This window comes from Aspergillus japonicus (assembly GCF_003184785.1).
Source record: "Aspergillus japonicus CBS 114.51 unplaced genomic scaffold BO86scaffold_20, whole genome shotgun sequence".
Taxonomy (NCBI): Eukaryota; Fungi; Ascomycota; class Eurotiomycetes; order Eurotiales; family Aspergillaceae; genus Aspergillus; species Aspergillus japonicus.
The window spans coordinates 234,918-256,246 of NW_020291657.1; the positions used below are offsets into that span (position 1 = coordinate 234,918).

General features: G+C 57.5%; 8 protein-coding genes across 8 annotated transcripts; 5 read left to right on the top strand and 3 right to left on the bottom strand.

Annotated features, from left to right (window-relative positions):
* The first annotated feature begins 811 nt into the window (after positions 1-811).
* Positions 812-2,009, top strand: BO86DRAFT_337828 (isopenicillin N synthase family dioxygenase). Its single transcript, XM_025668968.1, has 3 exons — positions 812-1,008; positions 1,085-1,249; positions 1,320-2,009. Exons 1-3 carry the CDS (start codon positions 847-849, stop codon positions 1,980-1,982), a joined length of 990 nt encoding a protein of 329 aa, XP_025528291.1. The 5' UTR covers positions 812-846; the 3' UTR covers positions 1,983-2,009.
* Positions 2,010-2,298: 289 nt separating this feature from the next.
* Positions 2,299-4,240, bottom strand: BO86DRAFT_429281 (aldolase; the record flags this gene model as incomplete). Its single annotated transcript, XM_025675631.1, has 3 exons — positions 2,299-2,677; positions 2,783-3,980; positions 4,070-4,240. 3 exons carry the CDS (start codon positions 4,238-4,240, stop codon positions 2,442-2,444), a joined length of 1,605 nt encoding a protein of 534 aa, XP_025528292.1. The 3' UTR covers positions 2,299-2,441.
* Positions 4,241-4,914: 674 nt separating this feature from the next.
* On the top strand, positions 4,915-6,327 carry BO86DRAFT_429285 (3-isopropylmalate dehydrogenase; the record flags this gene model as incomplete). The annotated part of the gene is made up of 5 exons (XM_025675632.1): positions 4,915-4,989; positions 5,056-5,127; positions 5,215-5,310; positions 5,396-6,035; positions 6,098-6,327. 5 exons carry the CDS (start codon positions 4,915-4,917, stop codon positions 6,325-6,327), a joined length of 1,113 nt encoding a protein of 370 aa, XP_025528293.1.
* Positions 6,328-7,190: 863 nt separating this feature from the next.
* Positions 7,191-9,777, top strand: acoC (aconitase family protein; the record flags this gene model as incomplete). Its single annotated transcript, XM_025676611.1, has 7 exons — positions 7,191-7,316; positions 7,394-7,579; positions 7,652-8,011; positions 8,082-8,619; positions 8,691-9,061; positions 9,144-9,321; positions 9,392-9,777. The coding sequence occupies 7 exons, from the start codon at positions 7,191-7,193 to the stop codon at positions 9,775-9,777; spliced, it is 2,145 nt and encodes a 714-aa protein (XP_025528294.1).
* A 138-nt stretch (positions 9,778-9,915) lies between these two features.
* On the bottom strand, positions 9,916-10,662 carry BO86DRAFT_388871 (uncharacterized protein). Its single transcript, XM_025671969.1, has 2 exons — positions 10,259-10,662; positions 9,916-10,188 (listed from the first exon to the last, which is right to left on the bottom strand). Exon 1 carries the CDS (start codon positions 10,513-10,515, stop codon positions 10,270-10,272), a length of 246 nt encoding a protein of 81 aa, XP_025528295.1. The 5' UTR covers positions 10,516-10,662; the 3' UTR covers positions 9,916-10,188; positions 10,259-10,269.
* Positions 10,663-11,652: 990 nt separating this feature from the next.
* Positions 11,653-13,043, top strand: BO86DRAFT_83031 (RTA1 domain-containing protein). Its single transcript, XM_025677717.1, has 2 exons — positions 11,653-12,622; positions 12,687-13,043. Exons 1-2 carry the CDS (start codon positions 11,941-11,943, stop codon positions 12,962-12,964), a joined length of 960 nt encoding a protein of 319 aa, XP_025528296.1. The 5' UTR covers positions 11,653-11,940; the 3' UTR covers positions 12,965-13,043.
* A 78-nt stretch (positions 13,044-13,121) lies between these two features.
* BO86DRAFT_311809 (cytochrome P450) lies at positions 13,122-14,925 on the bottom strand (the record flags this gene model as incomplete). The annotated part of the gene is made up of 4 exons (XM_025667921.1): positions 13,122-13,643; positions 13,704-13,913; positions 14,006-14,626; positions 14,692-14,925. 4 exons carry the CDS (start codon positions 14,923-14,925, stop codon positions 13,122-13,124), a joined length of 1,587 nt encoding a protein of 528 aa, XP_025528297.1.
* Positions 14,926-19,359: 4,434 nt separating this feature from the next.
* On the top strand, positions 19,360-20,694 carry BO86DRAFT_311613 (CoA-dependent acyltransferase; the record flags this gene model as incomplete). The annotated part of the gene is made up of 1 exon (XM_025667913.1): positions 19,360-20,694. A coding segment is annotated over one exon (1,335 nt), but the record flags the coding sequence as incomplete, so codon positions are not given.
* Positions 20,695-21,329: the final 635 nt, after the last annotated feature.

Sequence of the window (21,329 nt, forward strand, 5' to 3'; positions counted from 1 at the left end):
ATCATGCTTGGTTCGACTAGATCCGGTTGATCTGGAGCTATATATACGGTGCTTCTTGAAATCTAGGAAATAACATGTCGACTCGATCGCTGCTCTTTCCGTGACCCGGGGATTATGAAGGTAGAGAGAGGCTCACCCTCTACCTGGCTAGCCCTCGGAATTTCTGGAAGAGATGACTAGGGTGTCGATATTTGATTTGTTGCCTGAGCTACTCTGACTCTCCGTGGTCTCAAATCATTTCGATTGAGGCCATAACCCTATAGAGAATATCCGCAAGAGATTCTCTTGGATGATGTTGTGAAGAGGAGGTTACCACACCATTCATTATGCCTGCACACGCTGGTGGGCTTGATCCTATAGTATATCAACATCTGTACGCAACCTTAGGGTCCGCATTCCGAGCCTTTACACTATATAGTTACGTATGAGCACAAAAAGGGCTATTTATTACAGACTGACTTATCCCTGAGCCTCCTTTAATCCTGGAACAGCGCTACTAGCTGCGCCGGCATCGGAGTGCAATTTATCCAGGATCCTGTGTGGGGGCGGCACTTGGAAGGTGCAGAGCACTCACTCGGTCTTACCGGCTTCATGAACCGTGGCTGTATGGGAAAGGTTACGGTCCAGGCACTTCCGGGATGCGGCCACTGGACCTAAGGATCTGTCTGACCTCCACCAGACGAAGCCAGGGGGCGACGAAAGGCTGGGGGCCCCGCAAAGGCATATATAGCGATCTGCGACTCATCCGCTACAAGGTCTGTAGATCTGCAGTACTCACAGAACCCTGTCCTGATCATATTGGGGTGAAGACCCGGCACACGGTCCCATAGATCAGCTTAAACAGCTATGGCCATCAAATCATTGGATTTCCGCCGCTATCGCAGCGACGGTGCGCAAGAGCGGCAACAATTCTGTGATGAACTGTGTGAAACGCTCTGTGTCTACGGATTTGCCAAGATTCGCCACTCGTCTCTTCCCAAGGAGAAGATCAACCAGCTGTTCGAATTCGTAAGTCATGCGATATGACCTCGAGGCAAGCTCATCTACGCGAGACGTGAGGGCTGATTGAAGCAACGACACACAGAACAAACGCTTCTTCGATCTCCCAGACGACATCAAAGTAAAGGCAGCGCACCCGGCTGCTCCGAATCCCCATCGAGGCTGGAGTGCCATCGGTCAAGAAAGCGTGTGGCAGATATCTAAGTTCGAGCAAGGGCAGCAGCAGACGGATAGTTACCAGGAATATCGGGTATGTACGACTATCATCCATTGGCCAACATCCAGACCAGAAGTCAGATTGATAACGGCCGATCTCGCAGGAATCCTTCGACCAAGGCGCTGCCACTGACGAGCTCTTCCCCAACCGCTGGGTCGACGAGACCGATCTCCCGGGCTTCCGCCCTTTCATGGAGGGAATCTACGACGAATTCCACGAACTGCACGGCCATCTCCTGCGCGCCATCACTGCCGGGCTCCGGCTGCCAGCGGACCATCTCCTCGCCAAACACCAGAGCAACACCAGCGAGCTGCGCCTGCTGCACTACCCGGCCATTCCGGCCCGGTCGATGGGGTCAGGCAAGCGCATCGGCGAGCATTCCGACTTTGGGACACTGACCCTGCTCCTGCAGGACTCGGTGGGCGGGCTGCAGGTTGAGGATCAGCGCCGGCTGGGCAGCTTCATCCCCGTTGAGTCGGAGGACGTATACGAGGTGATCATCAATGTCGGCGACTGTCTGCAGCGCTGGACCAACAAGCAGCTGCGCTCGGCCAACCACCGCGTCTGTCTGCCGGAGGGGACCGATGTGCACTCCGGCGCGATGCTGGCCCCTCGCTACTCGGTGGCTTACTTTGGGAAGCCGGATCGGGAGGTGCTGGTCGATACGCTGCCCGCGTTCGTGCGTCCCGGCTGCAAGTCGGAGTACAATGATCATTTGACTGCGTTGGAATATATGCAGCAGAAGCTGGTTCGCACGTATGGCTGAGGTCTTGTTGGAGCCCCGGAGCAGAATAGCTAGGATGAGTACAGTATGATTGTAGCGTTGCGACAGTGAATTTCTCTACTTCCTTTTTGTAATAAATATTGTTTATCTTCCTGTCCATTCCAGCTCGTATGTAGGGTTCTACACTTTTCTTTCGGCAGTGGCTCGATGGCAAGAGATCTCCAGCACATCCTTAGCGGTCACGGAAGATTCGAAAATACTCAGCAAATGAGATTGGAAATATGAACACGGAAAACATGTGGTTTGCCTCTAGAAACCAGGATCCCCCCTCCCCTCCTCTTTCAACCAATGATGGCTTCTTGGAACCGACTATGAGCAAATTCCTTGTTAGAGATTATTTCATTGCATTCCAGCGTGTGCTTCATATCCTGCTTCGCCCAGGGCTGATCGGTGACGGGCACAGATTGTGTCTATGCAACCAAAGCATCAGCATGATCGGACCTACGGAAGTGATACTAGACGGGGCCTTCTTACCTGGATGATGGATAGCAGTGTCGCATAAGTGGCCTCATCCTTACCTGCACCCACTGAAATGCCCCAGAGAACTTCGGGGCCATCCCCAATGACGCATTGGGCAAAGGTGACCACCAAATCCTGCTGCCGCTCCTCGGGTAGGGAGTGAAAGGCGGCCATTTGGCATCGGAAGGGGAGCTGCAGAGTCTGCGACACGAGCGTTGCTATGCGATTCGCCTCGTCCGTGACATCCTCCAGCTCGTGCGGGCTGGCAGGCTGCTGGAACAGTGCGCCGAACCCCTGTTGCTGTCGTCCGAGGATGCGTGCACGGTAGGAGGCGTCGTGGTCGTAGGACTCCAGAAAAAGCGCGCAGACCTCCTCGGCAGCCAGACCTCGCTCCCACGCCACCGATTGTGCCTTGACGATACGACTGAAATGGGCCGCCAACTCACCGGGCAGGATCAAGCCGAGACCCTGCTGGATGAGCCAGGCCACGCCCCCTTTGCCGCTCTGGCTGTTCACGCCGATCACGCTGTCGAAGGAGATACCCAGATCGGCCGGGTCGAGGGGCAAGTACGGCACCCGCCACGCACTCCGCGACGGATTGGCGGCGCGCCGGTTCAAACCCTTGCGGATGGCATCCTGATGGGCCCCGGAGAAGGCACGGAAGTAGTAGTCGCCGGAGTACGGGGTCCGCGGGTGGACGGGCAGCTGAGTGACCTCCTCGTACACGCGCCGGATGGCCGGCAAGTCCGAAAGGTTCAGGCCCGTTTCAATCCCCTGTGTGAAGTAGTTCATGGCGGCCGTCACGAGATCGAGGTTGCCGGCCCGCTCGCCATTGCCGAAGAGACAGCCTTCGACGCGATCCCCGCCCGCCAAACACGCGAGCTCGGCGGCGGCGACGGCGCCCCCGCGGTCGTTGTGCGTGTGGATCGAGATGCAGACCGTGTCGCGGTCCTGGAGGTGGCGTGCGAAATATTCGACCTGGTCCGCGAAGACGTTGACGGTGGTGGCCTCGACGCTGGAAGCAAGCCCTAAGATGACGGGCTGGTCGCGGGTGGGTTGCCACGCTGCCTGGATCGTCGCCGCCAGACGCAGGGCGGCCTCGGGGCGTGCATTCGCGAAGTCCTCGAAGCCGAATCCCAGTGTCCACTGCGTGTCCTGCGCCTCCGCGTCGTCTTTCGTGATCGAGCGCGCGTACTCGATACACTCCGTCACCCGCGCCAACCACTCCGTCTCCGCCGGCTGCTGCAGGATGGTCTCGCAGTAGTTGTCACTGGTTGCCAGGTAGGTGAAGAGGATCGCCTTCTTGGCCCCTTTGAGGCTGTCGACCGCGCGCTTGAGTGTCTCCTTCCGGCAGGGAGTCATCACTTCCAGACTGACGTCTGGCGGCACCGCCCCGGGGGTCTCCACGAGCTCGCGCGTGAAGTTGAAATCGGTGTCTGAGGCACAGGGGAAGGACACCTCAATTTCCTTGAACCCAATGGCCACCAGCAGGCGGAACATCTGCCATTTCTGCTGGATTGTCTACATGCATGGCCATGGCATGGCGGATTAGCTTTCGTGCGCTTCCTGAGAGCTCTCCCTTGGACGGGGAATCTTGGGTTCGTGCGCACCATGGGGTTGGGAAGAGCTTGATTGCCATCCCGAAGATCTGTCGACAGCCAAATGGGGGACTTGGTCAACTTCTTGGATGGCCATTGTCGGTCAGGGAGGTGGACGTGGGGAGGAGCCCGGCCGCCATACTTGCTCTGCAGGCTTTGGCCGCCCGCACAAATTGTGGACATTTGTGTGTTCTGCGTTGGGTGCGTCGGTCTTAGCCTGGACCGGCTGGATAACTGGGTCTCTGCCGAACTGGTTCTATCCTTTTGACGTATGGGTGGGGATTGCGGTTCTTTTCTTTGCACATGGCCAGGGAGCCGGGCACTGCATGACCGGCCTATGGCTTACCAAGCGCCAGTCATTGTGGCTGTCTTCCCTTACCACGTGGGATAAAAGGTTAAAAGGGGTCCCAAGTGAGCGAGGTGCTATATGAACGGTAACAATAATCTCATTCCACCCCTTTTCTATCTCTTTCTGTGTTGTGTGGAGTACTTCGCTTGAAAACATCTTGCTTAGTCAGGGCTGCGTTTCCCGCTGTAGGCTACACCACCAGCCATTCTGCTTGACTCATCGGTAAGCACATCCAGAACCAGATCTTACCAGTTATGATACTACTTCTTTGTGTCTGGGTGAACCGGGAAAGTAGCCATAGTCTCGCTGAACTGTGCCTGGTCGGTTGCGAACCAGCCCAGCCGCGATTGTCGACCAGCGTAGATAATGATCCAGAAGCCCTAAAGAGCATCTAGCCCCGTCACACGCCTACTTCATATACATCTTCCTGTACTGCTCTTGTGTCTGGAACGGTAGCACAGACAATACTTGTCACATACTACCAAGAGTTACAATAGATACCATCACAATGGTTAGAACATATGATATCGTGGTGTTCCCGGGCGACTACGGAGGTCCCGAGGTGATGGCTGAAGGCCTGAAGGTACTCGAGCCCCTGGATCTCGTGGGACATCCGCAAAGCGATAGGACTGACAATGGACTACCTCAGGTTCTTGGCGAGATCCAGAGGCAATATCAGACTAGGGTCACACTGAACCTCAAACATCATCTTCTCGGGGGAGTATGTTCGCATTCTGATCCACCTGACAGGCTGATTTATGGGTGAAGAATGTCACCACTAATTGTTCCCGTTGCGGAGATGGAATAGGCGGCCTTTGATGCGTATGGCACCCCTGTAACCGAGGAGGCCCTGCAAGATGCACAGAACGCATCAGCGGTCCTTCTAGGCGCCGTGGGTGGTCCGGTATGTGAGAAGAGTCTTATCATCATCGCGAAAGAAATCCATGGGAAAGGACAGCAGACGCTGATGCAAAAGGACGCTCCCACAGGCATGGCAAGACAGTCCAATCCCCGTCGAATCCGGATTGGGGAGACTGCGCAAAGCAATGGACGCGTTTGGCAACCTGCGCCCGATCAACTTTATTGCGCCTGTCTTAATCGAGTCGTCCAGTCTAAAGAAGCGCGTGTGCCGTGGAGCAGATCTCCTCATCGTTCGGGAACTCAGCGGCGGCATCTACTACGGGGATCGTCAGGAACATGATGGGACCTTCAACGCGGCCTCGGACCTCGACCACTATGACCGGCACGCCATCGAGCGTGTCACACGGCTGGCTGCCCGACTGGCCCGGGCGTCAGATCCCCCCTTGCCCATCACGAGCCTGGACAAGGCCAACCTGCTCGCTGCCTGTGGCCGACTCTGGCGCGGCGTCGTGGAGCAGACCATCCGCACCGAGTTCCCCGACCTGACTCTGCGGCATATGCTCATCGATACGGCAGCCATGACCCTGGCGTGCCGGCCGACGACGTTGAATGGCGTCGTTCTGACGAGTAATATGTTTGGTGACATTGTGAGCGACGAAGCCAGCGCCATCCCCGGAAGTTTGGGGTTGCTTCCGAGCGCGAGTCTCTGTGCGCTTCCTGACCCTGATGGTGGCGATGGAGTGCGTGGCATCTACGAGCCTGTTCACGGTAAGTGTCCTCCTCTTGTATGCGACAGGATCTGTTTCGCTGATAGCAGTTATGCGGCTCAGGATCCGCCCCGGACATCGCCGGTAAAGGCATCATTAATCCCACCGGGATGATCTTGTCTGTCGCCATGATGCTCCGCTACTCACTTGAGATGCCGGACGCGGCTCAAGCGGTCGAAACGGCCGTCAGGGAGGTCATTGAACGGGGTTGTCGGACCAGAGATGTCGGTGGTACGGCCTCCACGACGGAGTTCGGCGACACAATCGTGGCGTATTTGAAAGATCACGCGTAGTCAATTGTCCCATCCATAGATTTATGTATCTGCGGCAGATTTATGATGATGTCTATCAAAAGAAAGAATCCATGTCGCATTTCTCTGGGATCAGAAGTAAATGGGATCCCAACCTCTCTGTCTCAAACGCAGCGCCTCCAAATTAGGGTTGGGTGAAGAAACACAATCATAATCATCTCAGCTTCGACACCCGATTCTAACATTTGAAAAGAACCAAGCAAATCGAATTCGTTCCACAAAATCGGTTTTAATTGTAAGCGAACCGGTTGATTCCTCGACGCCACCCCCTCCTCCGAGCATATGAATAGCCCAAGCCCCGCCCTGCAAAGCTACTAAATTCGTATCGATTATCGCACACTCACACAATGTTCAACCCAGGGATCGGATTGAGCTTAGACGACAAGAGTCTCCCCGAGGACGGGCGGGCTTTCGTGCGCGCGGTTGTGAAACTTCTGGCCGACACGCGTGGGATTTACTTAGAGGAATGCAGCATTCAAAACCGACAGCCCAGCCAAACCCTCTGGTACCTGGCTTGCGAACGCCCGACCATCCCTCTTAACTCTGAAATCGTGGTGATCTCTAGTCCCACCGCACTTCTCACCCATCTCGCCGCCGAGCTTGACGCCAGCGGCCGTTCCGCAGACGCATCGACCCTACGATATGTCCACGACCTGTGCCACACGGAGACCGAGCGCGGGGGTTTGGGATTTCCTGAGACCCCAGTTGTCGACTGGTCGCTTAATCAGACACAACGACAGGGGCTGCAGGACCTTCTCGAGGCCTGGCTGGAATCCTTGAACTCCGTCGAAAGGACCCGAGGTCTGCCCTCTCCACTGTCCGTCAGGGCCTCCTCCACGCGCCCCATGACGCTGGCGGAGAAGATCCTCGCGCACCACGCCTTCTCGCTGCCATCCGCGGAGGGCTTGAAAGGGGGTGACTTTATTCGGGTCATGGTTGACTGGATTATTGCCAGTGAGCTATCCTGGGTTGTAGGTTCTTCCTCTGCCCTTGTCTTCCTGGGTGATTCGTAGAGAAGCTGATCCCGTCCGCTTCTGAGATCCTCTAGGGCATGAAATACAGCATGACTAGCATCGGCGAAGAACCAACCGTTTGGCGTAACGACCGGTTCTGGCTGGCGGGAGATCACACGGTGGATCCCCGGACATACCACCAACCGCGGGTCCGGGAGTTGATTGATGGCATGCACGATGCGAAGACGAAGTTCAAGATGACGGAAAACCAGGGCTCAAATGTCTGCTACCGGCAAAATCCTGCCCTATCCTTCGTTGTCCCTGGCTAACTAGATCAACCCTCCTGTTCCCAGTTCACGATTCTCCATACGGAATTCGTGCGCGAGCGAGCCGAGCCGGGGATGCTCGTCCTCGGCTCGGATTCACACACCTGCTCAGCAGGCGCCGTCAGTTCCCTCGCTATCGGACTTGGCGCGGCCGATGTGATGGCGGCGCTGGCCACCGGGGAGACGTGGATCAAGACCCCGGAGTCAATCCGTGTGGAGTTCGTGGGCGAACCAGCTTGGTATATCCGCGGCAAGGACGTGATCCTCTACATTCTCAAAACCCTCAAGCGGAACACCCATGCGGCGGATCGGATTGTGGAATTCGGAGGGACGGGGGCGCGCTATCTTTCCTGTGACGCTCGGTTTGCTATCTGTAACATGTGTACCGTAAGGTCTCCCTCTGACTTCAGCTCTGCATTCGTTTACGGTGACTAACGCAACGAGAGGGGGACTATAGGAACTTGGTGCCATTACCGGCCTCTTCGTCCCAGACGAGGTTACCAGCCAATTCATCTCGGATCGGCCTCAAGCTCGCTACAGGACGCAATCTCTGTACTTTCAACCGGACGCCGATGCCTCGTACGCCGCAACCTTCCAGATCAATCTGGAGGAGGTCGAATCCTTTATTGCCCTCTACCCGTCCCCGGACAATGTCGTGCCTGTGACGGAGAGGCTCGACATGCGGTTCGAGGGCTGTTTCATCGGCGCGTGCACCACGACTGAGGAAGACCTGATCCTGGGCGCCTTGGTCCTCGAAGCCGGCCTGCAGAAGGAGCTGCCGCTGGCCCGCGGGAAACGGATGGTGGTCCCCGGCAGTCTACCGATCGTGAGCAACCTGCGCGCGTTGGGGCTCTTGGAGATCTACGCCCAGGCTGGATTTACGCTCCCCGCCGTGAGCTGCAGTCTATGCCTGGGGATGGGAGCAGACCGCGCGGGGTCGGGCGAAAATTGGCTGTCGTCCCAGAACCGCAATTTCAAGAACCGAATGGGTCCAGGTTCGTCTTTCACTTGTGGGATGAAGACAAAGGGATACTCTGGTGGGGCGTGATCTGACCTGACTGTTTAGGATCCACCGGCCATATTTGCTCCGCTGCCGTCGTTGCTGCCTCGTCCTTTAGCATGCAGTTGACCGACCCTCGCCCTCTTCTTCAGCAGGTGTCGCTCGAGAGGTATCAGACCTTATTGGCCAGCTGCCGACGCATGAAGGCTGAGCCGCGAGGGAAATTGCGAGATCGTCTCAAGAACAATACAAGCCCCGTCGTCGCACCCCCGATGCCTCCCGTGGTCGAGCCCTACTTATCCGTTCGCAACCCTGCTGCTACCCCGTCGAAAACGACGCCCGTCCCAGAGCTGGAACAAACTCAATTGAACAGCGCACCAGTTGAAGTCTTTCGCAGCCGAATCTCGAGGTTGGGGGATTTTGTGGATACAGACGCGGTAAGTCTGCGCGCGAGGGAGGGGTTGCTTTTCTCAGTCGTTGGCTGGTCGAAAGAGCTATAGCTGACAGCGCATGGACTAGATTATCCCGGCCGCCTTCATTCTAGAGAGTCCAACCGACGTCCTGCTTGGGAGTCATTGCTTGGAGCTGACCCATCCTGAGTTTCGCGATCAGGTCCGCGCTGGTCTGGATGTCGTCGTCGCCGGGAAAGCGTTTGGTTGCGGTTCGTCACGGGAAGAGGCGCCACGAGCGTTGAAAGGTGCGTCTTGCGAGAGAGATGGTGTCGAGGGAAGCAGAAGTCCTTGGCTCTAACGGATGTGATGATGCAGGTCTTGGTGTGAAATGTGTGATTGCACGATCGTTCTCCTTCATTTATGGACGCAATCAGCCCACCATCGGTCTCCTCGGCCTCACCATCACAGACGACGACTTCTACGCGGCGGCGCAGACCGGGGTAGCGATTGAGATCGACCTGCCCCGTCGACAGGTCACCGTCAACGAGCGATCGTACCCGTTTGTGCTGGATGAGATGGAATTGGCCTTGATCCAGCGACAAGGGCTGGCGGCGGCGTACAAGATGTTTGGCAAGACTGTTTTCCAGTCGCTTTGTAATGACCATGGTCTTGGGACAGTGCCGGCCTCTGCGCTGGCTGAGATCCATCTTGGCCGGCGTCAGGCTGAAAGTAGGGGGAATCAGGAGGTGCTTGCGTGGTGAAGCCGGTCTGTCCTGTTTCTGCTTCTTAGCTCGGTCCTTCGATTTATTATTCGCCGTATCGACAACAACGGAAGCTGTGAGTAAGGAGCCATTTGTGTAGATTTGATGTAATTGAAGCCAAAGCCAGTCCCTGGCTACGTGCAATGTTCAATCATCGTAACTTTGTTGCGTACATTTCTATTGACTCCAGTACTCCAATGAAAACCTGACCCAAGCAAGAATGCACGTTGTGAACCAACCCTGCCTCCGTATCTTCATTTCCAATCCGTCATCATATCTCAAGGTATCGTTTCAGTTTATCTCTCTCAAGTGACGCAAAGAGAGGAACTCGGTAAAATTTCATGTTCGTGATGTTCATAATCGTCCGGCGATATCGTGCTCAGCGTGATAAGAGCTATTCTCGTTCCCTTTCTACTGGCACGCATCCATTAGCAAGATCAGCTTGGTGGGCATCGTACGATGAGACCGCGAGGCTTGATACCTTGAAGAGCTCTAGACGTCCCTTACCCCCCGATGCCCCTTCTCCATGCCCTGCAGAGCATGAAACATATCCTCCCGGTTCCGTAGTCGGACGTCTCGCATGTATGAGGCCTGCTCCGGCGTCATCCCCGGCAGCCCAGGCCCGTCGAAGGTGTCGCCTCCGTACAGTCGAGCCAAGGCGTATCCTATGAAGACAAACACCACACATCCACAGATGACGAGAAAGACAATCAACTCGTGTGACGGATTCCACCCCATTGTGGCTTTCTGCTGCGGTCTGTGAGTGTGGTAGTGTGAGAGAGCTTTGGACCTGCAAGAATGTATGTAGCGGGGGATAGCCGGACACGGGCTCTTTTGATATGAGTACTTTCCATTCCTTTGACTCTGACTCCCATGTAAAGATCTATTTTCATCGTCAGCACAGTCTTTTCCCATTGGCTGCCATCGAGTCTGGAAACCTGCTGATGCATATACGACCTCCGCTGCGACATGCATGTCAGGGCTTGGTTTTGCTGCGTGCGGGGTTGTGATTGGTGATATTTGCCCCTAATCATGACTTGTGACGTCATTAGCGAGCAGACCAATCAGATGTTGCGGATCCCTGGCTTGTTTCTCGGCATTGTTTACTTACAGGCAGCTATTCATAGGCCCTGCATCCGGCCGAAGTCTTCCTCATCTTGCTCGCAGTCGGGTGCGTTGGAGCATGAAACATTACCAGTCTTTCCACCGTTGCTATTGAGGGTGCCTTCACGTTGTCTTCTCGCGTTGCTTCCTTCTTGTCTTGGCATGAAGTAGAACCGCTTCTCTTGTCTCTAACGGCGATGAGAAAAACTCATGATACGTGCAGAGCGTAGTGGGTCTGGGATCTCAAGCATCAATGCACTCTATCTACGGTTACTTGGGAGAGTTTCGTCAATAAATCGATATCGAGCCGCGAGACAGGCGAGGGCTTGGGGAAGGGAGGATTGGGGAGAAGGGGGGGGAGAGAAGAGGTGGGGGCGTTGCTCTCTTCAACCCAGTCAAGGACAAGGCTGAGAGGTTCAAACTACGGAGTCTCCGTACCCAGTGAAAAATCTAGACTGGACGACAAGACGAGCCTAGACTAAGTTCGGAGTAGTAAGACGAGACTTTTCGGCGTGTCAATCAGTGTCACGCTCTGACTCCCGTAGCGCGCGCCACGCGCCGCCGCTCCGACGCACACTCCTCCACACTCTCCACGGCACTGTTTTAGATCCGGTCTTGAGTTTCCAACGGTAGAGGCACAGTTCCGTCTCTACCTACATAGTAGGTATTTATTCCACTCTGATTCGTCGTCGAGTGCGTGCTGCAACGGGCGTGCGTGGCTTGGAGATCCGGCCAGTGGCGGATCGATGGGTTGGAGTTAGGGCACGATTGCAAATGGGATGCCCCTGACGAACCGGGGCCAGCCTCTCTTCTCTCTCCATCAAAGCAACCTACAATCTCGCTTTTCTGTTCTCTGCTTCTCTGCTTGTGCGAAACTGGTTTCCAGTCTCTTCCTACTCTTTACTCTCATTCAGTCCGTCGGCCATTCTCTCTTTTTGCTCCCAGCCAGGGACTTGCATTGTAGGCTTCAGCGTCATTCACTCATTTTACCCTCCTCTCCTTTTCACTCTACTAGAATTGCCCTAGACCACGCTCATTCTACATTCCACAGTGGAAATCATGTCGACCAACAACGCCACTACCACCGACACCAGCACCTTTGTGTGCACGCTCCAAACGTGTAGTCTCGACTATGCCATGATCCACTACATCCCCTCGCTGGCCGGCAACGCGCTCTTCCTGGCGCTCTTTTGCGTGGCGGCGGTCGTTCATCTGTTTCTCGGGGTGTGGCACCGCACCACCAGCTACCTGGTGGCGGTGATGGGGGGGCTGCTCCTGGAGATCATTGGCTATGCGGGGCGCATCAGCCTGCACGAGGACCCCTTTTCCTTCAACGCGTTCCTGCAGTACCTGATCTGCCTCACCCTGGGGCCGGCTTTTATCTCCGCCGGGATTTACCTGTGCTTCGGACGCGTCGTGATTGAGTACGACCCCCGGTGCTCGCGCCTCGCCCCCGCCACGTACTCCAAGGTCTTCATCGCCTGTGATCTTGTGTGTCTGATCCTGCAATCCGCTGGCGGCGCCATCACCTCCACCGCCGGCACGGACAACACCAGCCTCAGCGACCTCGGCATTAACATAATGATCGCCGGGTTGGCGTGCCAGGTAGTCTCATTGGTAGCCTTCATGGCGTTGGCGGGCGACTTCGCCCTCCGAATGCGCCGGCACCAGACCCAGGGGTCGGGCTCGCTGCTACCCGTGGACTGGCACGCTGGGTGGAAATGGAGGGGGTTTTTGATCAGTGCGTCTGCTTGCCCTTGTCCTCTGTCTCTCATCCACCCAGCCACCAGCTAACACTCCTCCAGGTCTGGTCGTCGCAACCACAACCATCTTCATCCGCTCGTGTTTCCGCGTCGCCGAACTGAAGGGGGGATTCGGAAGCGCGCTCGCAAACGACCAGGTCGCGTTCATGGTCCTCGAAGGCGTGATGATGATTCTGGCCTGCGGCGCCATGACGGCCTTCCATCCGGGGCTGGTGTTTTCGCGTGAGCGCTGGAACGCCTCCGCCCAGCAGCAGCTGAAGCTGCAGCGTGTCGAGACTGGCTCCAGTCAGATAGAGATGGTACAGCGCTCGGATGTATAACTTGGCTTTTTGTCATTGTGCTAGCAGGTAGGAAAAGATCTGATTCGATGATGTCTGAAGAGATCACCGCGTATATAGCTCCAAAGCCACTACTGTAGTCTCCCCACTGAAGACCTCCCACAAACATTCTACTCCTCCACTCCCTCCACCCCACCCATCAGTCCCGATAACGCACCCGCAGACAAAGCCGGGCACTCGGCCTCGCCGTCCCAACCTGCACCTCCTTCTCGGGCCCATGGTCAATCGGCTCTACGTCATAGTGCCGCACCAGATACGCCAGCATAAGCTTCATCGTCTGGGCCGCGAAGAACCGGCCCGGGCAGGCATGTCGCCCGTGCCCGAAGACCAGGAAGGCATCGGTCGTTGTCGCAATGGACAGCGCTTTCTTTCGGTCGGAGGCAGCAGTATCCTGCAAGTCACAGAACCGGAACGGATGGAAGGTCAATGGATCGGCGTAGTTGAGCGGGTCGCGATGGATGGCATGCGCCGGCACGCACACGCGCACGCCCCGCGGGAGATGCAATCCCGGGTCGAAATCCAGTCCCGCGGCCGGCGCCACCATGCGCGGCACGGCGATATACGACAGATCTGAGACGCGCATCGATTCCCGGATCGTCGAGTCCACTCGTACCAGTTGGTCCAGGCCGGCTTTGGTCCATTGGTCTGGCTGGGGGTGTAACTGTGGCGGAGACGAAGACTGCGGTTGCGGTTTCAGCGGCTCGTTCTCTTCGCGCCAGACGCGCTCGCATTCCTCGCGGAGCCGGGCCACGAAGGTCTCGCAATCCGGGGCAGAGTACAGGTCGATCACCGTGTGGGTGATGGACATAGCCATGGTTTCGATGGCCACGAAATTCAGCATGAGCAGGCGCTGCGTGATCAGCCGCGGGTCGATCTCGCGCGGGTCATCGCGTTTCACGCACTCCTCGAGGAGCCATTGGAGTCCGTCAACCTGTAAAACCGTCAACCTTTGGAGCCCTATGTCTAGAGGGGATGGATGCTCCTTGAGGGTGAGGAGACGGGCATAGAAGAATGTCCACGAACCGGTGCCTCCCAGGCGGGATCGTGCACCAGGGTCTTCTGCAGCCGATCCTGCACGGCCGGCATACAAATGTCCACGCAGATCTGGAGGTTCTTGCGATTGGGATACGTAATCAGCGGGGCGAGCAGCGGACGCAGCCACCGCGGTAACAGGCGGATGATGATGCCTGCGCGCGCGACACCCTCGGAATACTGGCGTGAGTGGTGCAGGAAGGCCTCGCTGCGGCAGATGTCCGGCCCAGCGAAAACCCGGTTGGCCACGCGGGTGACGATCTGCGTGCACGTCTCGAATACCTTCACCTCAACCTCCGTCGGTGCTGTGTGTCGCGTGCCCCAGTACTGCCGGAAGCTGCGGTCGACCTCATCCGCCATGATGGGGAGCACCAGCGGCAGCTGGCGCGTCAGCTGCCGGCGCACCAGGTCGAACTGGAGGGGCACCTGCACCGCGTGCCATCCCAGCGGGCCCTGAGTGTAGTAGTGCTGCAATTGTTCGGCGTGGATGATCTCATGGTCCAGCTCCCGGTCCGACTTCGCCAGCAGCTCGCGCATGCTGCTCGGCGGCAGGACGACCCAGGGCGCTTCCGCGATGGTTGGCAGCACGAATGCCCGGCCATGCTTTGAGTACTGTGCACGTTAGTGGAGTGAGACAAAATACGTGAGAGAGACGTCGCGCGAGGGAACCGACCAACCTTCTCATAGCCCTCCTCTAGCATCTGCCGGATGCCGCGGATGGTGCGCAGCGAGGCCCGGAATCTGGAAAACCACTCGACGCGAATGCCTACCCATGGCTGCTTCTGCCAGAACTGACGATGTTGGCGCGAGTCCGCCAGTACGAGCTGGTAGAAAAGGAGAACGATGGTGATGCCGATGGCTGCGTGTAGTAGCAGTCTCGGAACCCCCGCGAGGAGTAATTCAGGCAGCATACTGTAGGAGCATGCACATGAAACTGTGTCAATCAATTGTTGCAAGAATGCAAACTCTTTTGCTGGTCGTCTTTGCGACGAACGCTCTAAGACTTCGAGAGAAATGGGGAGAAGGTCCCGTCGAGGTCATTGCTGGCAGGGCGATACTTAGGGCTGGCGCCATCAGGGCAGTTCCTGCCAGCATAACCGAGGAAGGCTTGGTTGCCAGTCTTACCTCTTGACCTGCCATGCACCAGACGTCCTAGGCATGGAGTAATAAGTTACTGGTGGTCTGTCATACTATCTCCGGTTTACAGTCTTGGGTAAATCTACTAGGCAACCCGGATATATATTCTGCACCCAGCTACGGCCTTGAGTTTATGTAACCCACCCACCAACACAAAAATACTGAAATGTGCCCTGCGGCATAGAAAGAGTAAACGATGATAAATACCCAACTCTCTACCGATGACTATTGACTTCTTTGTGGTGTGTCGACGAGGCCTGAAATGGCGGGTAGAAGTTATCGCAACCGCAAAAGGCAGCTCCGAGCGACTTACGGGCAAGAGAACCAAGATGAAATAAAGGACGAAAAACAACAAATAAAAAACACAAACGAAAGATAAAGCGAGAGGCTAGGGGCCCAGCATTTACCACTGCTCGGATTACTTCCATATCTCTGATTACTAGTACCTACCTAGTAGTGACTTGAAGCATGACTCAGCCCTCGACAAGCAACGCAGGCTACATCCGAGAGCCGTCGCTGACTAAGGCCACCATCCACCCCGATTTCAGCCACAGCCAAGTGAAAACAACGAATAGTGCGGCTGAACTAGGCAGTGAATGAGGATAAAGGAAAAGAAAAGCAGTAAAGCAGAACACCAGAAAAGAAGACATGAAGAGTGGGGAACCACGTTGACCGCGGCCCCATCGGCTGACCCTTCACCATGTGGCAGCCGGCATGCCCTAAGTCAAGTCTGCAATCGGTCTGGTCCAGGTCTCCTATGAGGCTATTTCGCAGCGATCATGAATCCTCCGAGCGATAGCGTCCACTGGGCAATATAGGAGGATCAATGCCCTGCTCCTGGATGATTGATTCAACAATCTTTCCACGTTCAGTCGCGGAAATTCCAGGTCCCTTGTCGTCGACCCGGTCCTCTCACGGGCAGCGCATCTGACAAATCTAGCGCACGAGTCATCAGCATCAGCATCAGAGAGGGTCTTTCTGTGTGCCTCTTCCTTTCCTCGATACTCAACCTATTCTTCGATACCCGTAAGTAATAGTAAGTAACTCTAACTCACCCCACAAACATCATGACCCCGGAAAACAGTGCTCTCGAGTCCCCGGAGAATGAGACGGAGACGAGAGTTCTCATCGACGTCCCAAGGGCGACCACCCACGAAGAGGAGTTCCAGATCATCTGCGCCGAGGCTCTCAGCATCGAGGTCGACAGGTTAGATGTGTCGCAGTCGTTCATCGGACTGGGCGGGGACTCCATAGCCGCTATCAACCTGATTGCGCGCTGTGAGGAGCGTGGAATGGAGGTTCAGACGGGCGCGATCATCAATGCCACCAGCATTTCGGAACTCTTCTCGACTGTGAAAGTACGACCGTCGCGAGACGATGCACAACCCACAGCTCTGATGCTCACGAGAGCCTCGCGACTCGAGGAAGCCGAATCCGAACCCTTCAGCCTGTGGCAGGACTACAGCCAGGCAAGTCCCGAAGAAGAACCCCGACTATTGGAGCAGGTGGCCAAGCAATGCGGGATTGAAGTCGATATGGTTGAAGATGTATACGCGTGCACCCCGTTGCAGGAAGGATTGATGGCCATTACTGCCCGCAAACCCGGAGCCTACGTCGACCGCCGCGCATTTACCCTGGCACCCACCATCGACCTCGATCGGTTCCAGGCGGCCTGGGAAACCTTGATCGCCAGAACCGCCATTCTGCGCACCCGCATCTGTGTGGGCCCAAGCGGCCGGGCGTTGCAGGTGGTGAGCCGCAAACACATCCCCTGGCGACATGGCACCTCCCTGAAAAGCTATCTGGCGGAGGATCGCAAAGAAGGCATGCAGCTCGGGCAGCCCTTGGCCCGGTGGGGTCTCATCTCCAGCTCAAAGGACACGAACGGCGAGGGGGCGATCTTTGTGTGGACTGCCCACCACAGTGTCTACGATGGATGGAGTGCAGTGCTCCTCTACCGTCGCCTCGCCGCCATATACTTCCACAACCAGCTGCCCCCTTTAACCCCCTACACGCGCTTCGTGCGCTACGTGGAAGGGAAAGATCCGGTTCTCGCCGCCAGGTATTGGCATGACCAACTGCAGGGGGACAATCTGATGGCGCACTGGCCGGCGCTGCCCACCCCCAACTACCAGCCTAGTCCCCGGGCCCAGTTCAAGGGCGATATCTTGATGCACGACGCCGCTGAGCAGGGCGTGGTCATGGTGTCGCATATCCTCCGCGCCGCCTGGGCGCTCGTTCTGGCCCAGTACACCGGCCAGGACGATATTATCTTCGCAGCCACCCTGTCGGGCCGAAATGCCCCTGTCTCGCAGGTCGCCGAGATCGCCGCCCCCCTGATCACCACCGTCCCCGTGCGCATCCGCATTGATCGCACGCAGACAGTCGGCGCATTCCTGCAGGCCGTGCAGCGCCACGCCACGGACATGATCGAGTACGAGCATACCGGGCTGCAGACGATAAAGACTATGCTGCCGGAATTGAGCGGGGCCTTAACTCTCCAGAACCTGCTGATCATTCAGCCCGCCTCCGAACGCGACGTCTACCAGGCCTTCCCAGGACTCAGCCCGGTGCAGCTACCCCTAGAGGATTTTGACAGCTATGCCGTCAACGTGGAGTGTACTTTGGGGCGCCAGGCTGTGGCGGTGGAGGTCATGTACGACGACGAGGTGATTGCCCCTGCGGACCTGACCAAGGTCATGGACCAGTTCTCCTTCTTGGTGCAGGAACTCAGCCGTGGGTCGGCCCGGGATCAGCTCCTGCAGGAGGCATTGGGGATCTCTTCATCCGAACGGCAGCAGCTCCTGGAGTGGAACGCCACCGTGCCTGCCTCGGTGGACCGGTGTGTTCACGATTTGGTTGCAGACCAGGTGCGGGTGCGGCCGACGGCCCTTGCAGTCGACGCATGGGATGGCCGGTGGCAGTACGCTGATTTAGCAAGCCAAAGTATCGCCTTAGCCCACTACCTGGTCGGCCTGGGTGTCGGCCCCGAACAGACAGTGGGACTGTGTATGAACAAGTCTAAGTGGGCGGTGGTGGCCATGTTGGCCATTCTCCAGGCGGGCGCTGCAGTCCTGCCCTTGTCGGTGCGTAGCCCACTGGCTCGCCTGCAGGGTATTGTTCAAGATGCCAGCCCACTCGTGATTATCGTCGACCAGGACCAGCAGGTTCGGCTGGGGGACGACGAATTTGAGACGCTGGTTGTTGATGCCACTCTGATGGCGAGTCTGACACCCCAGCCAGAAGCGCCTCACACGGGAGTCACGCCACAGAACCCGGCATGGGTGGTATATACGTCAGGGAGTACAGGAACCCCGAAAGGGGTCGTGCTGGAGCACCGGTCGCTTTGTACCAGTCTCACAGCCCATGCGGCCGCTGTGGGGATCGATCAATATACACGGACGCTGCAATTCGCGGCCTACACCTTTGATGTCAGCTTATGCGACATCTTCAGCACCCTGCAGGCCGGTGGATGTGTCTGCGTGCCGTCTGAAGAGGAGCGCATGAACGCATTAGCTGCGACAGCTGCGCGCATGGAGGTCACCTACGTGGAACTGACATCCACGGTGGCCGCCACCCTCTCCCCGGCGACTGTGCCCTCACTGACCACGTTGGCCCTGAGTGGAGAGCCGTTAAAGCCCGCTATTCTATCAACCTGGGCCCGACGCACGAGCGTGTTCAACTCCTACGGTCCGTCGGAATGCTCCATTGTGGTCTCAAACAGCCAACGCTTATTCCACATCGATGAGGCCCGCAATATTGGCCGGCCCATGGCGTCCAACTTCTGGGTCGTGCAGGCGACAGATTACCAGACTCTGTGTCCCATCGGCGCCCCGGGCGAGCTGCTGATCGAAGGGCCCCTGCTGGCCCGTGGCTATCTCAACGACGAAGCCAAGACTGCGGCGAGCTTCGTCGTTAACCCGCGATTTATAAAGCAGCTAGGTCTCCCGATGACCGGACGTCGTATGTATCGGACCGGTGATCTGGTCCGTCAGAACCCGGATGGATCCCTGCTCTATCTCGGCCGTTGCAATAGCCAGCAGGTCAAGATCCGCGGTCAACGCGTGGATGTGGGCGATATTGAGTATAACATTGCGCAGCATCTTCCGGGGTTGGCTATCGTCGCGGTAGAGCTGGTGGAGCGCGGCGCTCAGATCTACTTGGTGGCCGCAATGGATTTCGCCGGGAATACTTCATACGGAGGCGACATGCTGCGCTCCATTGCAGAAGACCTGCGGAAGAAGCTGCTACAGTCTCTCCCAACGTACATGGTGCCCACGCTGTACATCCCAATGGAGACGATGCCCACCAATGCCTCGGGGAAGCTCGACAGGCGGGCCCTACGCACATATCTAGACAGCCTCTCGACATCAGACCTGCAACAATACATGCCGAACACAGGGCCTAAAGCAGCGCCCTCGACGGAGATGGAGCAACGGTTGCGTGACTGGTGGGCCGAAACGCTGGCCGTTGCGCCAGACACCATCGGCCGCGAGGATGACTTCTTTCAGATTGGCGGTGATTCTGTCGCCGCGATGCGCATGGTGGCGCTCCCCGAGGCGCGCGAACACCACCTGACGGTGGCGGAAATCTTCCAATATCCCATTCTCTCGGATCTCGCCCGGGCTCTGGAAGGACGGGCCATGGAGATCACGGAGAAGCATACCGAAGAGGCCGATCCGGAACCCTTTGCCCTGTGGCAAGTGCCTGAAGACGCGCAATCGAACGGACGCACTCTTCAACAACGACTCGCGCGCATTTCCCAACAATGTGGTGTCACGGTGGAGGAAATCGAGGACATCTACCCCTGTACCTCGATCCAGGAAGGCCTCATCGCCATCACCGCCCACCAGCCCACGGCCTACGTGAGTAGACAGGTGTACCGCTTGGGCAGCTCAATCGACGTGGATCGCTTCCAGGCAGCCTGGCACACCTTGGCCGCTGTAACCCCCATCCTACGCACGCGCATTCTGGTCGACCCGGAGGAGGGCAGCCAGGGCGGATCGTTGCAAGTGGTGGTTCGACGGCACCTGGTCTGGCACCACAGCACCGACCTCGACCAGTATGTGGCTGCCGATGAGGCGCAGGGCATCCGACTCGGCCAGCCCCTGGTGCGCTTTGCGCTGGTACAGCATCCAAACGAACGCTTTCTGGTCTGGACGGCGCATCACAGCGTCTACGACGGGTGGAGCGCTGCCCTGATGTACCGACGTCTAGTTGATATCTACCTACATGACCGTATCCCTCCCACGGTTCCATACACCCGGTTCATCCGGCATCTGCTGCGCCGGGACCCTACCTCTGACGCTCACTACTGGTCGACGCAGCTCCAGGGAGACCTGGTCGTCAACTGGCCCCCGTTGCCCCGGGCAGACTATCAGCCCCGGCCCATGCACCGCGACGTCTACACGATGCGCCTGCCGCGCTCGACGAGCCACCACCACCCCGCCTCGCTGCTGCCCACCATCATCCGCGCCGCATGGGCGATGGTCATGGCCAAACAGGCGGGTCAAGGCCACCGCGTGGTGTTCGGGATGACGCTCGCCGGCCGCAATCTGCCAGTGTGGCAGGTGGCCGAACTGGCGGCGCCGACCATCACCACCGTGCCGGTGCGCGTCGACGTCGACCCCGACCAGTCAGTGCATGACTTCCTGCATGCGGTGCAACAGCAGGCGACGGAGATGATGGAGTTCGAGCACGCCGGCTTGCACGGGATTGGCAAGCTGGTGCCCGCGCTGCGCCCCGTGCTCGAGGTGCGCAATCTGCTGGCCATCCAGGCGGACTGGGGCGATGAGGGGGCTGAGTTGCCCGGTCTGGAGGCGCTGCCGGTGAATCTGCAGGGCTTCGACATCTACGGCTTGACGGTGCAGTGCTCGCTCGGCGAGGACTCCATCACCGTGGAGACGCGCTACGACGAGAATGTGATTCCGGGTCCTCACGTCCAGCGACTGGTGCGCGGCTTGGAACATGTCGTGCAGCAGCTCTACAGCGCCCGCTCCGGCCGTGAGCGAGTGGGCGATATCTCCCTTGTCAGCGACGAGGATAGGGCTACCATTCTAAAGTGGAATTGCGGCGCGCCGCCGCGCAATGAGCGGTGCATTCATCACCTCGTCGCAGAGCAAGTCGCCCAACACCCTGATGCCCCTGCTATCTGCGCCTGGGACGGCAATTTGACCTA